The following is a 16,234-nucleotide window of genomic DNA, read 5'->3' as shown; positions in this document are numbered from 1 at the left end:
AAAAAATCTTTTTTGATGTAAGTTTTGCCAAGTCAAAGTCTGCCATAATGATCTTCCCTGCAGTCCTGTGCTGAACAATTGGCATTCAGAGAAGACAAACATACTAATAAAATATGACTCTTCTACCACAGTTTGTTGCGAGGATGTGTCTTGGTTGAGCAGCTATCTGGCTGACAGTCCTGGTAACTGCTGGTGCTCGAAAACGCTCTCTTTCTTCCAAGAGGATTGCTAGGAAACTGGTGCCAACACTTTCACCTTTTTGATTTTCCTCTCTGAATCTTAGCAGTCTTAAAAAACTCAAAATTTCCCACCACCTGTCCAAGTTCACAGCTTGGAAGTCAGAGGCAAAAACGATCCATTTCACTGCTAAGGTTTTTAAAAATACACGCCAGAGTTATGTGATTTGTAATGACTTGGACAGAATAGTTCTGTACAGCTGAAAATATTTCCATCTACGTTTCTCCTTCCTAAAGTCATTCTTTACTCACAGCCTAAATCAGGTTTTTTCTTTCTAAGGGTTATTACTTACCTAGGGGCAGAATCTTTAGATATGTCTGTGAACTAAAACAGAAAGAGAGAGAAATGAAACTATGTCCATAGGTTCTGTTGCTGAAGAGATGAAAATGCAACCTATTTATTTCCTAGGTCATGTTAGACTGTGAGGGGATGTTCTTGCTTTACGCTCTAAAGAAATGTGTTATTCACAGAATCATAGAACTAATAGGGTTGGAAGAGGCCTTAAAGATGGTCTAGGTCCAACCCCTCTGCCATAGGCAGGGACACCTTTCACTACACCAGGCTGCTCGAAGTCCTGTTCAACCTGGCCTTGAACACTTCCAGGGATGGGAATCTCTGGGCAATCTGTTTCAATGTCCCACGACCCTCACAGAAAAGAATTTCCTCTAATATCTGATCTAAATATCCCTCCTTCAATTTAAAACCATTCCATTTGTGCTTCAGTTTCCTGATTATTTTCATAGCCTCCCCTGGACTAACTCCAGCAGGTCTACGTTTTTCTTATATTGAGGGCCTCAGAGCTGGATGCAGTACTCCAGGTGGGGTCTCACCAGTGTGGAGGGGCAGAATCCCCTCCCTTGCCCTGCTGGCCATGCTGATTTTGATGCAGTCTAGGATATGATTGGCTTTCTGGGCTGCAAGTGCACATTGCCAGCTCATGTCTAGCCCCTCATTCACCAACACCTTCAAGTCCTTTGCCTCAGAGCTTCTCCCAATGCATCCTCTGCCCAGCCTCTACATGTGCTTGGGACTGCCCCTGCATATGGCTTATTAATATAATATAATAAGACATGATGCAGCGTTAGGATTTCTAGCAGCCAAATCCTTTATTAGAAGGAAAAACCCCCTTTATATACCCTCAAGGGGCATGTGACTCACGTGGACCCAATCACAGTAGGGTTATTCTGCTCATGTGGGTCAGAGTATGACCTGCAGACTCCCAAACCCAGCATGCATCACCTCCACATCCCTGGGACAGGTCATACATCTGCAGGTCAGGGCCAATGCTGTAATATGTACTTTATGTGATGATCTATCAGCCTCTGAACTCTATCCCTCATTGCAAAGGTACTAACAAGGCCCACCCGTATACCCACTAAATTAGACCAGGCAAACAATAATAGTGACCATGAATGTGAACAAGAGGGAAAACAGCCACATCAGCAGGACTGAATTTGGGTTTCTTCCTGGCTTCAGGTGTCTGTGTACTGGAGTCAGGAGATCTATGTTCAGTGCAAATTCTGGTCCTCAGACACCTCTGAAGGATCTCTGAAAATGTATTATTGATACACATGCACAATGGCAAAAAAAAGAAAACTGATGGGTTGATTGACTGCACACACTGTAGTCACAGAACAGGTACAACACAGCTGAGTTGCAGCAGTGCGGCCCTTGTAGGAAGATTCAGTCTGTTGATGCCAGCTAACCAAAGTGCACGCTCTACAGAAGATGCTCTGCTGAAGGCCTTGCTGGCATGACCTATGGAGGTGGTGGGGAGGTTGTCAAAGCATCCAGGAGAGAAGGCAGGTAAGACAAGACCCCTGGGCTCAGAGTCTTTCGGCACCCACAGCAGAAGTAGGTCCCTGGACTGTGTGTTTCAGTGCAGGGTGGTAACCTTTGACCACAGCAGTTAATGTGGACACGGACAGTGGGGTTCAGTTGTACCCTGCCAATGGCTCAGTGAAAAGAGGTACCTACAGGGTTCAGCTTCCTGAATGTCCTCAGGTAAACGATTTCACCTTTCTGTGCTCATTTCTCATCTTTCCTGGTCTCAGCTCCTGTTTGAGGCTGATGTTAGGCCCACATTCTCCATTTTGCTTGCACAACAGGGTGTAGACCTCAGCTGGTGCTGCTCTAATAATGCCAGTAATGAAAAATTGAGATTTTTGACTTCTCCATTGCCAAAACAACAAAAAACCCCCAGTGTAACAGGGTTTTCTTTGCCTCCTTTGTAGCATCAAGTTTCATCAGCTGCTGGAGACAGAATATTAAAGTTCAGGGAAACACTTGTGCTTGAAGTCCCATGTTCAAAGCACTGTTTAGACTTGATGTAGACGGTTTTCACATTGCTCCTGTTCAACAATAAGTATCACAATCTATATTTTGTAAGGAAGGACAAGGACACAAATTCAAGTGACACAAAAAAACTCTTTAAGTAATTTAGTGACAAACCAAAACTATTAGAGAGTGAGGTGTGGTGCTTTTTTTTTTGCATGACCAATGCTGTCAACTCCAATGGCCTGCCTTGTATTCCTTACTACTGAGTAGAAATGGTTTCCCTCCTTTCTTTTATCCGTGTTTCATAGGAGAAACTGAAACAAATATCGATTTAAAGCATGAAGACCAGTGATGCAGCCACGTTGTGTTAACAGGGTAAGTAGGTGCAATTTTTCCCTATCACGAACTGTGTGTTAATGTTCAATTTGCCACTTGTGAAACTTCCACAAAGCAGATATGCTTTGGATGTCTGGTAGATGCAAAAGTCAGATGCGTTGAAGTTTCCCAATGTCTTTCACATCAATAGCAGATACAAGATTCTGGATATATGAAGCACTACACAACAACCTATATTCTGAAAAATGCAGGCTTTGAAAATGTGTCATGCTGAGCATTGAGTTATTGGATACTTTTGACAATCTTGCTCTCACTTGTGTGTCAGGAAAAAAGTGGGTAGATAGCTGGTCCTCATTAGAGCAACATAAAATAAAATAAAACCGCCTCAAGTTTGTGATGATGGTTGGTTGGAAAAAATGTCTGAATAAGGGCACTAAGGAGAATAATAAACAACTGCATTGCCTCCTTTCTGAAACAAAAGTTTAGACTTCATGCTGAGTTTACTGAGTAAGGCTCTTCGGCATGTATTTTTGAGTCAGATGAGAGCTAATGGATGCCATACACCACAGTACTGTGCAGAGGCAGCTGTGCTCATCTTAACTGCTCTCTGCTGATCTTGGAGCAAGTTACCAGCTTGTTTCCATTACCTTTGATATCTGTTGTAGATCCATTCCAATAATCTGATTTGTCACAATGAGGACACGTTTTGGATACCCAGCAGACCAAAAAGCCAGATGTGCATCTTTATACAGATGTAGGTACTTCACTGTATGACTTAGACATGCCCTAAATTATTGTAATTATTCATTCAATGTCTTTCAGCCAAGGAAAATATTCCCATCATTTTGTAGACAGAATACGCTATGGTCACCTTTGAAAGGCAATACAGTTTGAAATGCTGAATGCCATTTACACAGTGATTGTGATGCACTTCACTGTGAAAAAAAGCCCAACTCCTGGACCAACCAAAACCACTGTTGATATTTCTCAACTAGCCAAAAGAGAGTTTTGTTATGTTTGTTAAAGGGAGAAGAACTGGTCTTAAAAGGAGGAGTTGTTAAATCACATGCCAGTGTGACTATTGTAACACTGTAAAACTCGGGAGGATAATTTCTGCTACAACACAGTAAGAGGTTGTCACCAGCTTTGCCACCTTTGCACTCTATTGTACCCAGTATCTGCAATTCCAGACTGCAACTGGAAACATATAATGCTTCAGCAATATATTCACAAGCAAACCAATAGTTCATGGTTATTGTTCATGCTTATTGTTCATGGTTTAAGTGGGGCTTTATAAAGAATTCTGCTAAAAAAGGAGAAACAGCTTGAAATGGAGTGCAAACTAACGGCACATCAGCAACGAAGGCTCTCTCTGATCAGTTTTTTAAATATGATGTGAGCTGCCTTACAACACAGAAATAGAGAAAGATACATCTATAAAGGTGTGCTATACTCTGAGAACCTGTTGCCTTACCTTAATGCATGCCGAAAGGCTTTCTGCACATACAGGTCAAGATGTAGCCACAAAAAAATCCCTTGCCTGAAGCTGAGTTTTCTAGAGGCCTTCGACAATTTATTTGTCCCACAGATTGTGCACTATTTGTTTTCCTGCCCCCAGATACGACCTGCTTCAAATTTTCAGTGCAAAGTTTTGCATTGTTTTGCAAAGGCAACTCAAAACCAAGTTGGGTTGGGCAAAGAGAAAAACAGTGAAATTAAGTCACAGTATTGATGATTGCATGCAGTATTCTGCTTGCATTAATTTACACAAGCTGAAGGGCAGGGTTCTCATCTCATTTGATTTTAGGTAGAGCATTAGGGAAATTTCGCCTTGCTAAGCCTTCATAGTTTCACACCTTCCAGGATCAACAAAGAAACTGCAAACATGGTTTCACTGAAACTGAAAATATCTCCTCTTTTTAAATTATTTTCCTCTCCTTGCCTGAACAGAGAAAATAGATGTTACTATCTTTTCTCTCTCTCTTTTTGTTTTCTTTTTCCAACAGAAAATGTTACCAACAGTAACATTGCTACCAAGGGAAAAAACTTCTGTTGAAAAAGATTCAACTGAAAAAGCACCTCCCTGCAAAGTATAGTTAAAGTATGGAAAGCAAAGGGTATTGAAGTCAAGAGCAATGGCTATTATGAGAACCAAGCTACCAAAACTGGCTTTCTCCTGAGGATGAGCAAGAACAAGGAGTTTAAAATCTAGTTTGGTTTTTTTTTTGCACAAAAAACTGAACTTTCAATTGGTGAGTTTAGCCACTGTCTAACTGTGCCTTTGTACTGCTGATAAGAGTATGTAAGCTGGTTGACTGAGAAACATCTGAGAACAAGCAAAAATACTGGTGATTTCCCTGGAAGGAATACAGAAAGTTCTTCCTACCCTTAAACAAGATCAGCTAAACATTGGTATTTTCTTCACCAGGCCAGACAATTCTGTCTTGCCTCAGCAGTCTCTTTCCTCCACTTGTGATTATTCTTGACTCTGCTGGACTCTTCTCCATTCTGCCCATGGCTTTCTAGGAGACTAATATCCAGCATGGATCTGACCAAAGCACCATTTCATGGGCCTAACGAGTAATGTTCCTGAATATATATATCAGCCTTTATTTGTTTATATATAAATACACATACACCACCACATATCTATCTATCTATCTATCTATCTATCTATCTATCTATCTATCTATCTATCTATCTATCTATCTATCTATCTATCTATCTATCTATCATCTATCTATCTATCTATCTATCTATCTATCTATCTATCTATCTATCTATCTATCTATCTATCTATCTATCTATACATCTCTCTATCTCTCTACCTATCTACCTATCTATCATGTCTATTCCATGAAGGATGAGACTGCTGAGTAATATTCACAGCATTATCCACTATCACTTTTTCTTCAGTACTGCTATCCAGCAGGTGATAACTACTAGGTGCTAAGAATCCTTCTTTTGAAGACACCATGTTGGTGTATATATTCTTGCTTTTGTTCTCCAGCCACTTTTACAACCTGTTAGCTTCATCTAGGCAGAGATGTGACCTGCACAACAATGAGAAACCAAGTCTACCTTCTTCTCACTGGAACCTCCTCCAGCTGAGCCAAAATGATGATCCATGCCACAAGCCCTGGAGGCTTTGCTTTATGTTGGTGAGTTCACTAGTACCACGGCAGCTCAGAGAGGCACACAGTCTGACACCTCTTTGGTCTTCAATGGCACATGGATGAGCTTAGTTAAACCACTCTACAATCCATACAGAGAGTGACAGTATATAACCAGGGCCATCTGATCTTTTTGGACCTTCGCACCATTCCACCAGCCACCTATGACTTGCTCACAGTCACATGGTCAGTGTTATCCATTTCAATGTAATTTGGATTTATTTTACCGAGGAGCAAGTGTTTTCAAAGTAATGCAGACCAAAGATCGCTTTTGTTTTCTAATATGTTTCAGCACGAACAGTGATTTGCTCTAAAATCTCACAGACCAAGAAGTAGAAACTGTAGCTGTAGGTACTAGGACCAACAAAATACCACCGTTTGTTCCTTATATCTGCCTTTCAGGATTGCTTTTATGGGTTGTGAGTTCTCAGGCAAGGAAGGATGGTACAGTGCTGTCCCAAGAGACAGGGGCCAAATGCAGAGGGGAATTCCCCCTCTGAGATTTGTGGCAGCATTGTAAAAGGAAACTTCTACCAGCTTTCTCCAGTTCAACAGGGTTTTCTATCTGCTCCTTCTCAGCAATGGAATGATCTTGAAAACACTCCTTGTCTTCAGAATTATGAATTACGATATTGTTTTAAAAGCCCTCCCAAAAATTAATGTAAAGGCTTGTTTGTGTTGTAAACTTTATTGGTTCTGGAACAAGTCCTCTGGAATATACATTCTGTCCCATGAATTGCTGAGAAATTCACAAAGGAGAAGGTCTATGACACATCAGTCTCCTCAAACACCTTGATCAGCATTGTAAGCAATGTCACACATGATAAGGACGAAAATACTCATAAACCACTTTGATTCTATTATTTTTCCTCTGAAAATTGGGAAGCTGATAACTGAAAGCATGAGAAGTATGAGCAGGTGTCTATTTTACAGATGAGTTTCAGATATCCTATATGGATTTTGGTCTAAATTTTGTACGTTTTGAAACTTCAGCAATAACGACTTTAAATTTAGCAAAAGGAGCTGATAATTCCAAATGTCTTACTGATACAGGGACACAGTTCTTTAAGTTGTTATATTTCGCCTATTCTTTATTTTATTTTTTAAAAATTTGAGATTTTTTTTCCTGTCTAGTTATAAGTTGCTTCCTTTACCAGAACAACTTACTAAGTTCTTGGTGATGCTGGAATGAGTTTATGTACATTCCTAATTCAGCAGTTATCCCTACCACAAGTAGGGATTAAGATGCAGCTTTAAATGCTGACTCGGTCTTCTGCTGGCGTCTATTTCTCTAACATGCAGCAAGTGCTTGCATATGCTTATATTTATTAAGAACAAACACATGATAAACAACTGAGTCTTACTTTTTATGTCATTGTAGGTTGTGATTCAAAAGAGATAAGGGATTAACTCTCAAATACTACTTGCACAGAGCTGCCAGAACTGGCCAACACATTCAAGATAACAATTTTGTACCAAAGCCAGGGTATGAGACAATCTCTGTGCTGCAGTTACTGTAAATTTAGTGACACCTTGGATGCCAAATGCTTGCTTTATGTTTCAAACGGGAAACAGTTGGATGACTGGGGATCCTAAAAACCCCACGGTTTTCAGCGTAAGTTTTTCCAAGGACCTGACGGTGGTGAAGAGCAGAGCTGTTCCACGAGAGGTTAGCAAGGAAGGAGTATGTATGTGCTGGTGTACCCTTTTCCTCTGGGAAGCCCGCTGGGAAAGACCAGTCATTCTGATGCTGGCACTCAGCTGGTTAATGGCCAGACGCTCGCCTTTAGCACCGCTACCACTCCGAGTAATCTCAGCTCTGCACCCCCTCCTGCTGCTGCTGCCATAAAGAGACTGCAGCTGTGTGACTGCAGCGAGAGCTACGGGCTGCTCACCTCTCCCTCCTCTCGCAATAAGTTACACGGCAACCTGGCTTGTAATTTCTGTCTGCAGTACTCAGGCTCTTAATGGGGTCTCCTCAGCCATTACTTGCCCAGGTTACTTCCCTCTGCTGCAGTGCAGCTTGCAACTCTGCATGGCAAAGGAACATGGCTGAAGCAGAGGAGTTGTCAATGACATGTCCCCAAAAGGCTGGAAAGCACCTTTCATTTAGTCATGTGCTGGTGAAATGAAGGCTTTCTTTCAAGGTATGTAATTTTTTAAAATCTGAGCACATCTCTGCTGTCCCAAATCTCCATCTGATTGCCAGTGACTGCTATTATTAGGAACTGCAGAGGGGCTGAGCCCCACCCTGCTGACTGTTGTCTGTGGATCCTGACAAATTATGCTGGCAGCTCAAATTAAAACAGTATGAGCGCTGCCTAAATCAACAACCTGAGCTCTGAATCGTCTGTAAAGGGCAGAAACTCAGAGATGAGGGCAGGTCTGTCTCCTTCCAAAAAGAGCTCCCCAGACTGCATTGGTTGGTGGCCTTTTTTTTGTGCACAGAGAGCATTTGTTTTAACTGGCAAAGAGGAAGAAAGCTTTACATGCCTCCAGCATCCAACCTTGTTGGAAATCAGCTAAGTAACAAAAAGCATCTGTGTGTCAAGAGCTACGCAGGACTGGTGTGCAACTGCCAAAAGGCCATACCCATTTAACTGCCACAGGACTTGTTGGGTGATGTTATTAACCCCTGCAACCCTGTGGCTTTCTCAAATCAGAATTTGCAACAGAAAATATTTTTATGTGCTAGGGAAGTTAGGGCCAGAGGCAGGTGCAGCATCCCTCTGGTTCAAAGTACTACTCCTGAAAGGCATCCTCTGACTGACCACTGCCTCAGCACACACAGGCTCAGCATGTGCTCATGTGCCATTCAAGAGACAGCCATGTAATGATTAATAATTTACTACACATGCATAGTCCAGTACATGCTTTCCCAAATGCACTCAGCAGACCAACCATCCTGCTGGGGATGATACTTTGCAATAATTCATCTGATGAAAGAATACACATCATTCTGTACAAGAATAAAACTGTACTTGTAAAGCAGGTAAGGAGTTAGATACAAGGAGTGATCCCTGGAAGAGCAAGAGTACTCAAGGAGAGGCCCATCCCACCCTCAACCCAGCTACCCAGCAACCCCCATTACTTTTAGCATGGCATGTAAATCTCAAAGTCTAACCTCTGACTTCAGATGAACATCTATGCCACTGATACCATGGCATGTGGCATCTGTCCTTAAAGTTACACACCAGGCTAGAGCTTTTCAATAAGTTCCAAAAATGTAAATCTTTCACAACTATTTTATTTTACCATAGGCTTAACAATAACAACACCAAAAAAATCACAAACCCCTTTCACTTACTTTCAACTTCTTTTTCAAAATATAATTTGAAAGGCACAACCCAAAATCTAGTATCTCAGCTTCATGTCTGTGCTCAAGAGATGTTGGTGATGTGTTAAGGGCTAGGAATGTGCTGTGGAAACAATTCTAAATTTAAACAGTTGAGTTTGGGTAAGTCTGGAAACTGTCTAGAAATTTCGCAGGAGCAAGTTGGTTTTTGGTTTCTATTTGTACCTACTTTTCACTCATACTTTGACAGAAATATTTTTCATCATATCTGTGCTTCTCTTGCTGTCATGTAAATATTCCCAAAACAAAAATACTGATAAATTTTGAGGCAGTAATTTTAGTTTTCAGACATTATGGGTGTTCTTCTTTGACTTTCGGCTTTTCAGCTTAAAATGGGCAAATTCATGCACATTTCTTACACTGTGCATGAATTCCTAGTGTTTTATGTGCTCCGGAAGTAAAGACAAGTATAACTATACTTGCACGAGTTTCTTTGTGCAAGGTCTGATCTGACATGAAGCTGACTCACGGTGCTGCTGCAGTCCAGGGTAGTGCTGCAGACCTGTGTGCAGATCTCTTCATCCTTTACAGCAAAGCAAACATAACACTTCCTTGCCCCACAGCTGATTTGCACTGAGATTCACAAGAATCTCACAGGTTCATTACATGCTCACGATACAGATCTCATTTAGATTTAGTTTTTGCTAATCCCTAGTTTATGCATACTAAACCCATCCCCGGAAGTATTTGCAGCAGGATGTAGACTCTTCCTAACTCCACCAGGTGTTCCTCACCACCGAGTACTCTGGAAATATGTTAAGGTCTCACTAGCCCTCAGGTCTTTTAGCTCAGAATGTAAAAGGACGACAGCTACAGTAGGATTTTTTCTTTTTCAGGTACTTGGATGTTGGGACCACTGAGGAATGAGATGACAGCAGAATGACTGCGATTAATCAGAGCCACAAATATTGCAAATGACATAATGAGGGAAAAATGGGAATGGAAAATTGGATTAAACTATGCAGCAGCAATATTCAAATAAGCTTCATGATGAATGGCAATGGGGGTTTTCTTTAGTGCCAAAACTGACGGATTTGGTTACTCCAGGAATGTGTTTGAGTACACGAGATGGCTGCACTGCATTAGACCATCTAGCCCCTGCTCCATTCCAGTATAGTGCCTAAAGCAGAACCAGCAGCACGGCAAATACGTTTGACTTCTCTGCCAGCCTTTAGTAATTTGCAATGCAAAAATTGCTTCTAATGAGAAAGTCCTTCATGGATTCCATTTCCATAAGCATGCCTGGTTTGTCCTCAAGCCCAAGTGCACTCTTCAGCATCCACTACATCCCAGAGAGTGGGGCTCTACAGCTTAACAACTCATCACAGAAAGACTGTTTTTTTGGGGTTGTTTTGTCCACAACTGCTACCCTCCTTAGATACCTACTCATTCTTATGCCAAAACGTGTGAGTAATATTTACTTATCCTCTCTTTCTGTAACACTCATGACTTCTGCAGATTCTTCTCACTCACCTATTTTCCAAGCAGCTTACTCTTTCCATATCTTGTTGTCTTTTTTCTTCTTCCTGCAGGCTTTAGGTTTAAGGCAACTGAACTCAGACAGATTTGATGCCATCCTTAACATTAGGACAAAAACATTACTTTCCAAATGAAGGAATTGGAAACTAGTGTATTAAGTCATCATAGCAATAGTAAACTGTTTATTACGTGAATTTGCCACATGTTACTAAGTGATCCTCAGCACTGGAGTTTCTAAGTTTCATGAATGAAGTTCTCTGGAAGGATTCACAAAAATTTTAGAGTAGTATTACAGTAAAATGACGCTGGGTATGAGATCTACTCGTCATGAGTTTTCATTTTGTAGAGTAATAGACAGTAGTAGGGTTGGGAGGGGCAGAAGAGATATTGGCTTTTCTGTCAATAAATTTTTTGAGATCTATGCACAGCACATGATACTCATGGCAGTTGTTGAGTGTCCAACCCAGAAATGTAGAATGCTGAGCTTAACAACAACTGTCATAATGAAACTATACCAGTACTGTCTTTCCTAAACATAATTATATTACTGTTCTCAAAGGCCTATTGAGAAATTAGTGCAATACTATATGTAAACATGAATACTCATCTCCCTTTTGGGACAACTCTAAAACCTCAGCTAGTATAGGCTTAACTGGTGTGAAACTAATTTCCTATGTAGGACAAGGATCCTGTCCTCACCCCTGTTGAATTACCAGCCACGTTAGTTCTTGTTCCTTGTGAAAGGCAGCGCTGCTCAAACTGCAGAGCCCTCTTCTGCTGGTACTACCCTAAATTTGGATGCACAGACTTGCACTGGCCTCTCCTAACACTGGCTGTATACACATGTGAAGGACTACTTTAAATGCAAAACCCCATTTACCAAGTAATCCAACTTGCCCTCTTCACTCCTCTAGCACTCTTTATTTTACCTGCACACCAACAATTTTCATTTGCATCAAAATACAAATAGAGGACACCTTCCAGCCTTGAAAAGCTGCTTCCTATAAGCTTTCCCTGCCTTTGCTGTCAAGGAACAGCAATCTCCCTCATTAACAGCAGCTTTTTGAGGCCTGTCAGAAAGCTAGTCCTTAATCCATCTAAGGCAGACCACACTGATACAGGAGGGGGCTATTTTTAAACAACAGTGTCCTGCCATACTAAGTCAACCTCCTGATGACGTCTGAGTAATGTTAGATCCAGCTCAACAAATTCATCATCTCATAGAAAAAGCCAGAATGGTCTTTGACATCTTTGATGTGGCTACTTGTATGTCAGTGATTACTCTTCTTTAGTTGAGCTACTGGTTCTCTGAGCTGGGCACTACTGAGCAGTGACCACCATTGTTGTTGTTTTTATCTGGTAAGGAGTCAGTAGAGTAGCTCCCCACTTGAATCTCTAGGCTGGACATCTCTTGAACCTGAAAACCTTCTCCAACTCCTGTGCTGGTTGTTGCTTTAGTTGATGGTTTCTCCTCAGTGCTGTCCCTCAATGATTGCCTTTAATTCACCTGATGTATAGGTAATGCCTGTTCACTGCATCATATGTGCATTTGTACCCCAGATGCACCAATACAGACTCAACAGTGCCACTTCACAGCTTTATGACTATTAGATAAGCGACAGAAAATATTTATGTTTCATAAATGCTTGTCTATGTTTAGATCACTGTCTCTGCAGTAACAGAGAAGGGGCCATATAATAAATTGTGGAGCCCTGCAGTTTATCTATCCGAAATGAGATAAATTAGCGCACCTGTCCCCATCAAGCCTGCTTCTTCTAGGGCTATTTGCATTCCAAACTTCTAAGCAACTTGCAGCAGGCATATTTTTTAAAGCCAAAAATTGCTTCCATTTTTTTACCCAAAATTCTACCCATCAATCCACTTCAGAAAAAGAGCAGATGCAAACACTTAAGTGTTCTATACAGGAACAAGCTCAGAGAGAAGAGGGCTGCAGAACTCCTCTTTTAACCTCTCCCTTTCGTCCTGATGGCATCTTCCCACAGCATGAAGAATGGGCACTACTCACTTCCATTGCTGGTAGAGCAGCAGATGGATGCTGTGGTGATTTAGGGTCAGGCCCAAGCAGACAATTTTTGTCTCATGACACAAAAATTCACCCACATCTGTAATATGCATGATACCCAAGTGGGGAGATGTGATGTGGGCTCTGCTCAAGGAAGGGTCAAAAAACCAACCGCTCCTGGTCATCATAGGATCCTCCAGGACACAGAGTTTATGTTTTCCTCCCAAGCAGGGAGAACTGGATTCTGCTTTTCAGTAGTTGTCTCACATCTCCCCACTTCTCAAACCAGATTTGCACAATGCTCTGTCTTGCTACAGTCAGTGTGTGAATTACAGGGACTTCAGAAAGATCTGAAAATCACAGCTTAAGCACGTCAATGGCATTAAAAACATATACATTTGACACTTCTGTTTTTAGAATCACACATGCTACTTTTTAAAGACTATTTTGGTATTTCTTGCCCTGATAAACCATAGCATCCAAGTACTGCTCAATGTTACATGCATCTCTAATGACTCTCTGACATAAGGGCAAAGTCCATTATTTAGATTTTACAGATAGAAGATGAATGCAGAGAGGCTTGCTGTGTACTTGCAAAGTACTCGCTGCAGACAAAACAAGTGGCTAACTCACGTTCACTGAGGTTTATATTAATGTCCTAACAGTAAACTCCTTCTTTTCCTCTTCCCTTGACACTTGCCTCTGTGCCAGAGAGATATGTATTAAAACTGTGATAAGTCAGAGTAGTAAAATCAAGCACAAAATCAAACTCTTCAAAAGCTGTCAGTCTTCTGGTGTAAAAATTCATATTTCCATGTTTGGATTTGTTTTCCTTAAATATTCAGTGATGCATACTTAAAAATTACTTTGCACATCTTCCTCACAAACTCATTTGCCATGGTGATTATGGAAGACAACGTACAGGCAGCAGAGCGTAGACAACCCAGTGGTAAGTGGATTTCTTTCTGTAAGTCTAGTATGCAATCAGAGCGATCAAAGAATGCTGGAGTAAGCTTCTGCTCATCTCAGTGAGATACTGCATCTTGTTAAAATACAGGAAACACCTAGCTGAACTGAAATGCCATGTCTTTCTGCTTCTGAGAAAGGCAACATTTGAAGACTGACTTTATTTTAGCTGACCGGTGGCAGAAGAGAAATGTCTAACTTGTGTCATGTCACTCATTCTGATGGAGCAAAGCTTACACTAGAAGTAAACTTCTCTGCATTCTAACAAACATTTGCAGCAGCCAAAGCACAGGAGAAAAGTTACCTAACAAGCTTATATGGAAAACCTGTTGCTCTGCAGAGTGGTAAGCAAACAAGTAAATTCATGGACCCGCATTAAAGCTTATTAATTAACTGCACACATTGCTACACTGTGTTTTATTTACTGCCAGAAATAGAAACCAAAAGGAAATATGTACAGAAAACGAAGATCCAGCTTCTCAAGGTCTTCTCTTACACCAGCATAAACCTACTGTAAAAGCTGCAATACACCAGGTGATAATTCTAAATCCATAATGGTTTCATTGGTGTGAAACGCAAAATACTAAGAAGCAGAGTACTTTATCTATTCTGGTGAAAGGTTTAAGGACACCACATGGAAATGGGTGTGGTTTGGTGTTCTGTCATATAGCACTCAAAAGAAACAACAATAATGTAAATCTTTTTTTTTTTTTTTAATGTGGCGATGGAAGTTTTTCAGAGCTATGCAGAGCAGCAATACATGGAGCAGCGCTGCAGTACAGTTCTGCCATAAAGGGGTCCCAAATCACAGGCAGTGGTGAGGCTTGCCTCTGGGGGAACATTCCTGGTGTTTCCATTTGGAGATATGTCAATGCCTATGCTGACAGAAAACTGTGACCCAGCTTAAAAATATGCATCTACTTTCTCCTGCCTGAAAATTAAATAGTTAGAGCTTGCCCCCTCCCCATATCAAATAATACCATTTGCTCTTTCACAGGAAGTATTTTAGAGAGAAAAACCCCCACAAACTTAGTTTTAAATCTGGTTATTTTAAATCTCCATGGAACTATTAGAAGAACAGTAGACATCAAGCAAATATCTTGGAACAACAGAGGCAGCAGCAGCAGCAGCAGCAGCAGCAGCAGCAGCAGCCATTCCTCTTACAATACAAAGGAAATCTGTAACCTGTGCTGGCTACAGAAAAATGTAGCATCTGTTGATCACTGGGGGAACTCGGGAAGGGAATGTAAAACCCATGCGGGCTCTGCCATCTTCTGTTTCTCTTCAGACCTCCAGGTGCGCAGTCCCTGGCACAGACCGTGCCATCCGTCTGGGACTGGCACAGCTGCATCAACATCTCTGCCATGGGGAAGAAGAGCTGGGTGTCACTCTAACAAGGGCAGGCTGTATGGGGCTGTCAGACTGGCAGTGCCCACAGAAACACAGGCCTTTTGACATGGTGCCTGTGACATGCTAGAAGATGAGCTGGCAATTTCTGTATGCCAGGATGATGGTAGATTCTAAACACCCAGGCCCAATCCTCACCAGGTATCAGTGCCCACATTTCTCAGAGGTCTGCACTAGCTGAGCTCATGGCTCAGTCCAAATTACTGTACTAAATCTGAAAACAAAAGTTAAAACTAAAATGGGGCTAAATCCTGCCTATGTTTTACCCCTGGCAGGATGCAACTCAGAAGGGAATTTGTCTGAAGGCATGTTCTCAGCTAGGGAGCTGAGGTGACAGTTTAAGTAGTAGATCAAATAATTACATAATTTGGATAATGCAGTGTCTGTGTTTGTCTTAAAAATTAGTAATATCGCAATTATTTTCTGCAATAAAAGCCATCCTTCAGCAGATCCTTTTGCTTAACTTCTTAATCAGCTAAGCAAAAGCTCACACTGTGAGAAAATACATCTTCAGCAGAGTACTGATTTTCTCCCACAATCTCCCTTTCTCCCCATTTACTCCTTCTTTTCTTCTCCATCATCAATCTTTTAAGCATGCCACTGTGCATTCACATTTTTCTTTCTGCACGTGTCAGCTCAACGCTGTTCCTCAGAGCCCTCTTTCTCTGCCAAATCCCGCAAAGCAGATGTTAACCACTCATTTACCGAACAGAGAACTCCATACACAACTTTGCAAAAGCCAGGCTCTCCGGGTGCTTCCCAGCCACTGCGCTGGAATACTCCCTTCCCTCCACAACCCACAGCTATGGACAAAGGAGCAAGTAAAATGAAACTGACTTACTGCTATGGCTTGGAGCCTTTCCTTGTGCAACTCTGCTTCCGCCATCCTGGAGAGAAGGACACGGGAGGAGAGAGAGGGAGACGGGTGGGAGAAAAAAATAGAAGAAACAAGAAGGCAAGCAAAACCAAAACGGAGCACAC

At 41.6% G+C, this 16,234-nt stretch overlaps 1 protein-coding gene across 2 annotated transcripts in view; it reads right to left on the bottom strand.

Moving 5' to 3' along the window:
• PALM2AKAP2 (PALM2 and AKAP2 fusion) overlaps positions 1-16,200 on the bottom strand; it is a 269,801-nt gene extending 253,601 nt beyond the window's left edge. For both annotated transcript variants that reach the window (XM_064641776.1, XM_064641784.1), the window contains exon 1: positions 16,095-16,200. In XM_064641776.1, coding sequence (XP_064497846.1) covers positions 16,095-16,139 — 45 coding nt within the window. In that variant the 5' untranslated portion in view covers positions 16,140-16,200. The remainder of the gene's footprint in view (positions 1-16,094) is intronic.
• Positions 16,201-16,234: the final 34 nt, after the last annotated feature.

Source organism: Pseudopipra pipra, chromosome Z (assembly GCF_036250125.1).
Source record: "Pseudopipra pipra isolate bDixPip1 chromosome Z, bDixPip1.hap1, whole genome shotgun sequence".
Classification (NCBI taxonomy): Eukaryota; Metazoa; Chordata; class Aves; order Passeriformes; family Pipridae; genus Pseudopipra; species Pseudopipra pipra.
This window is presented reverse-complemented; position numbering and strand designations above follow the sequence as displayed.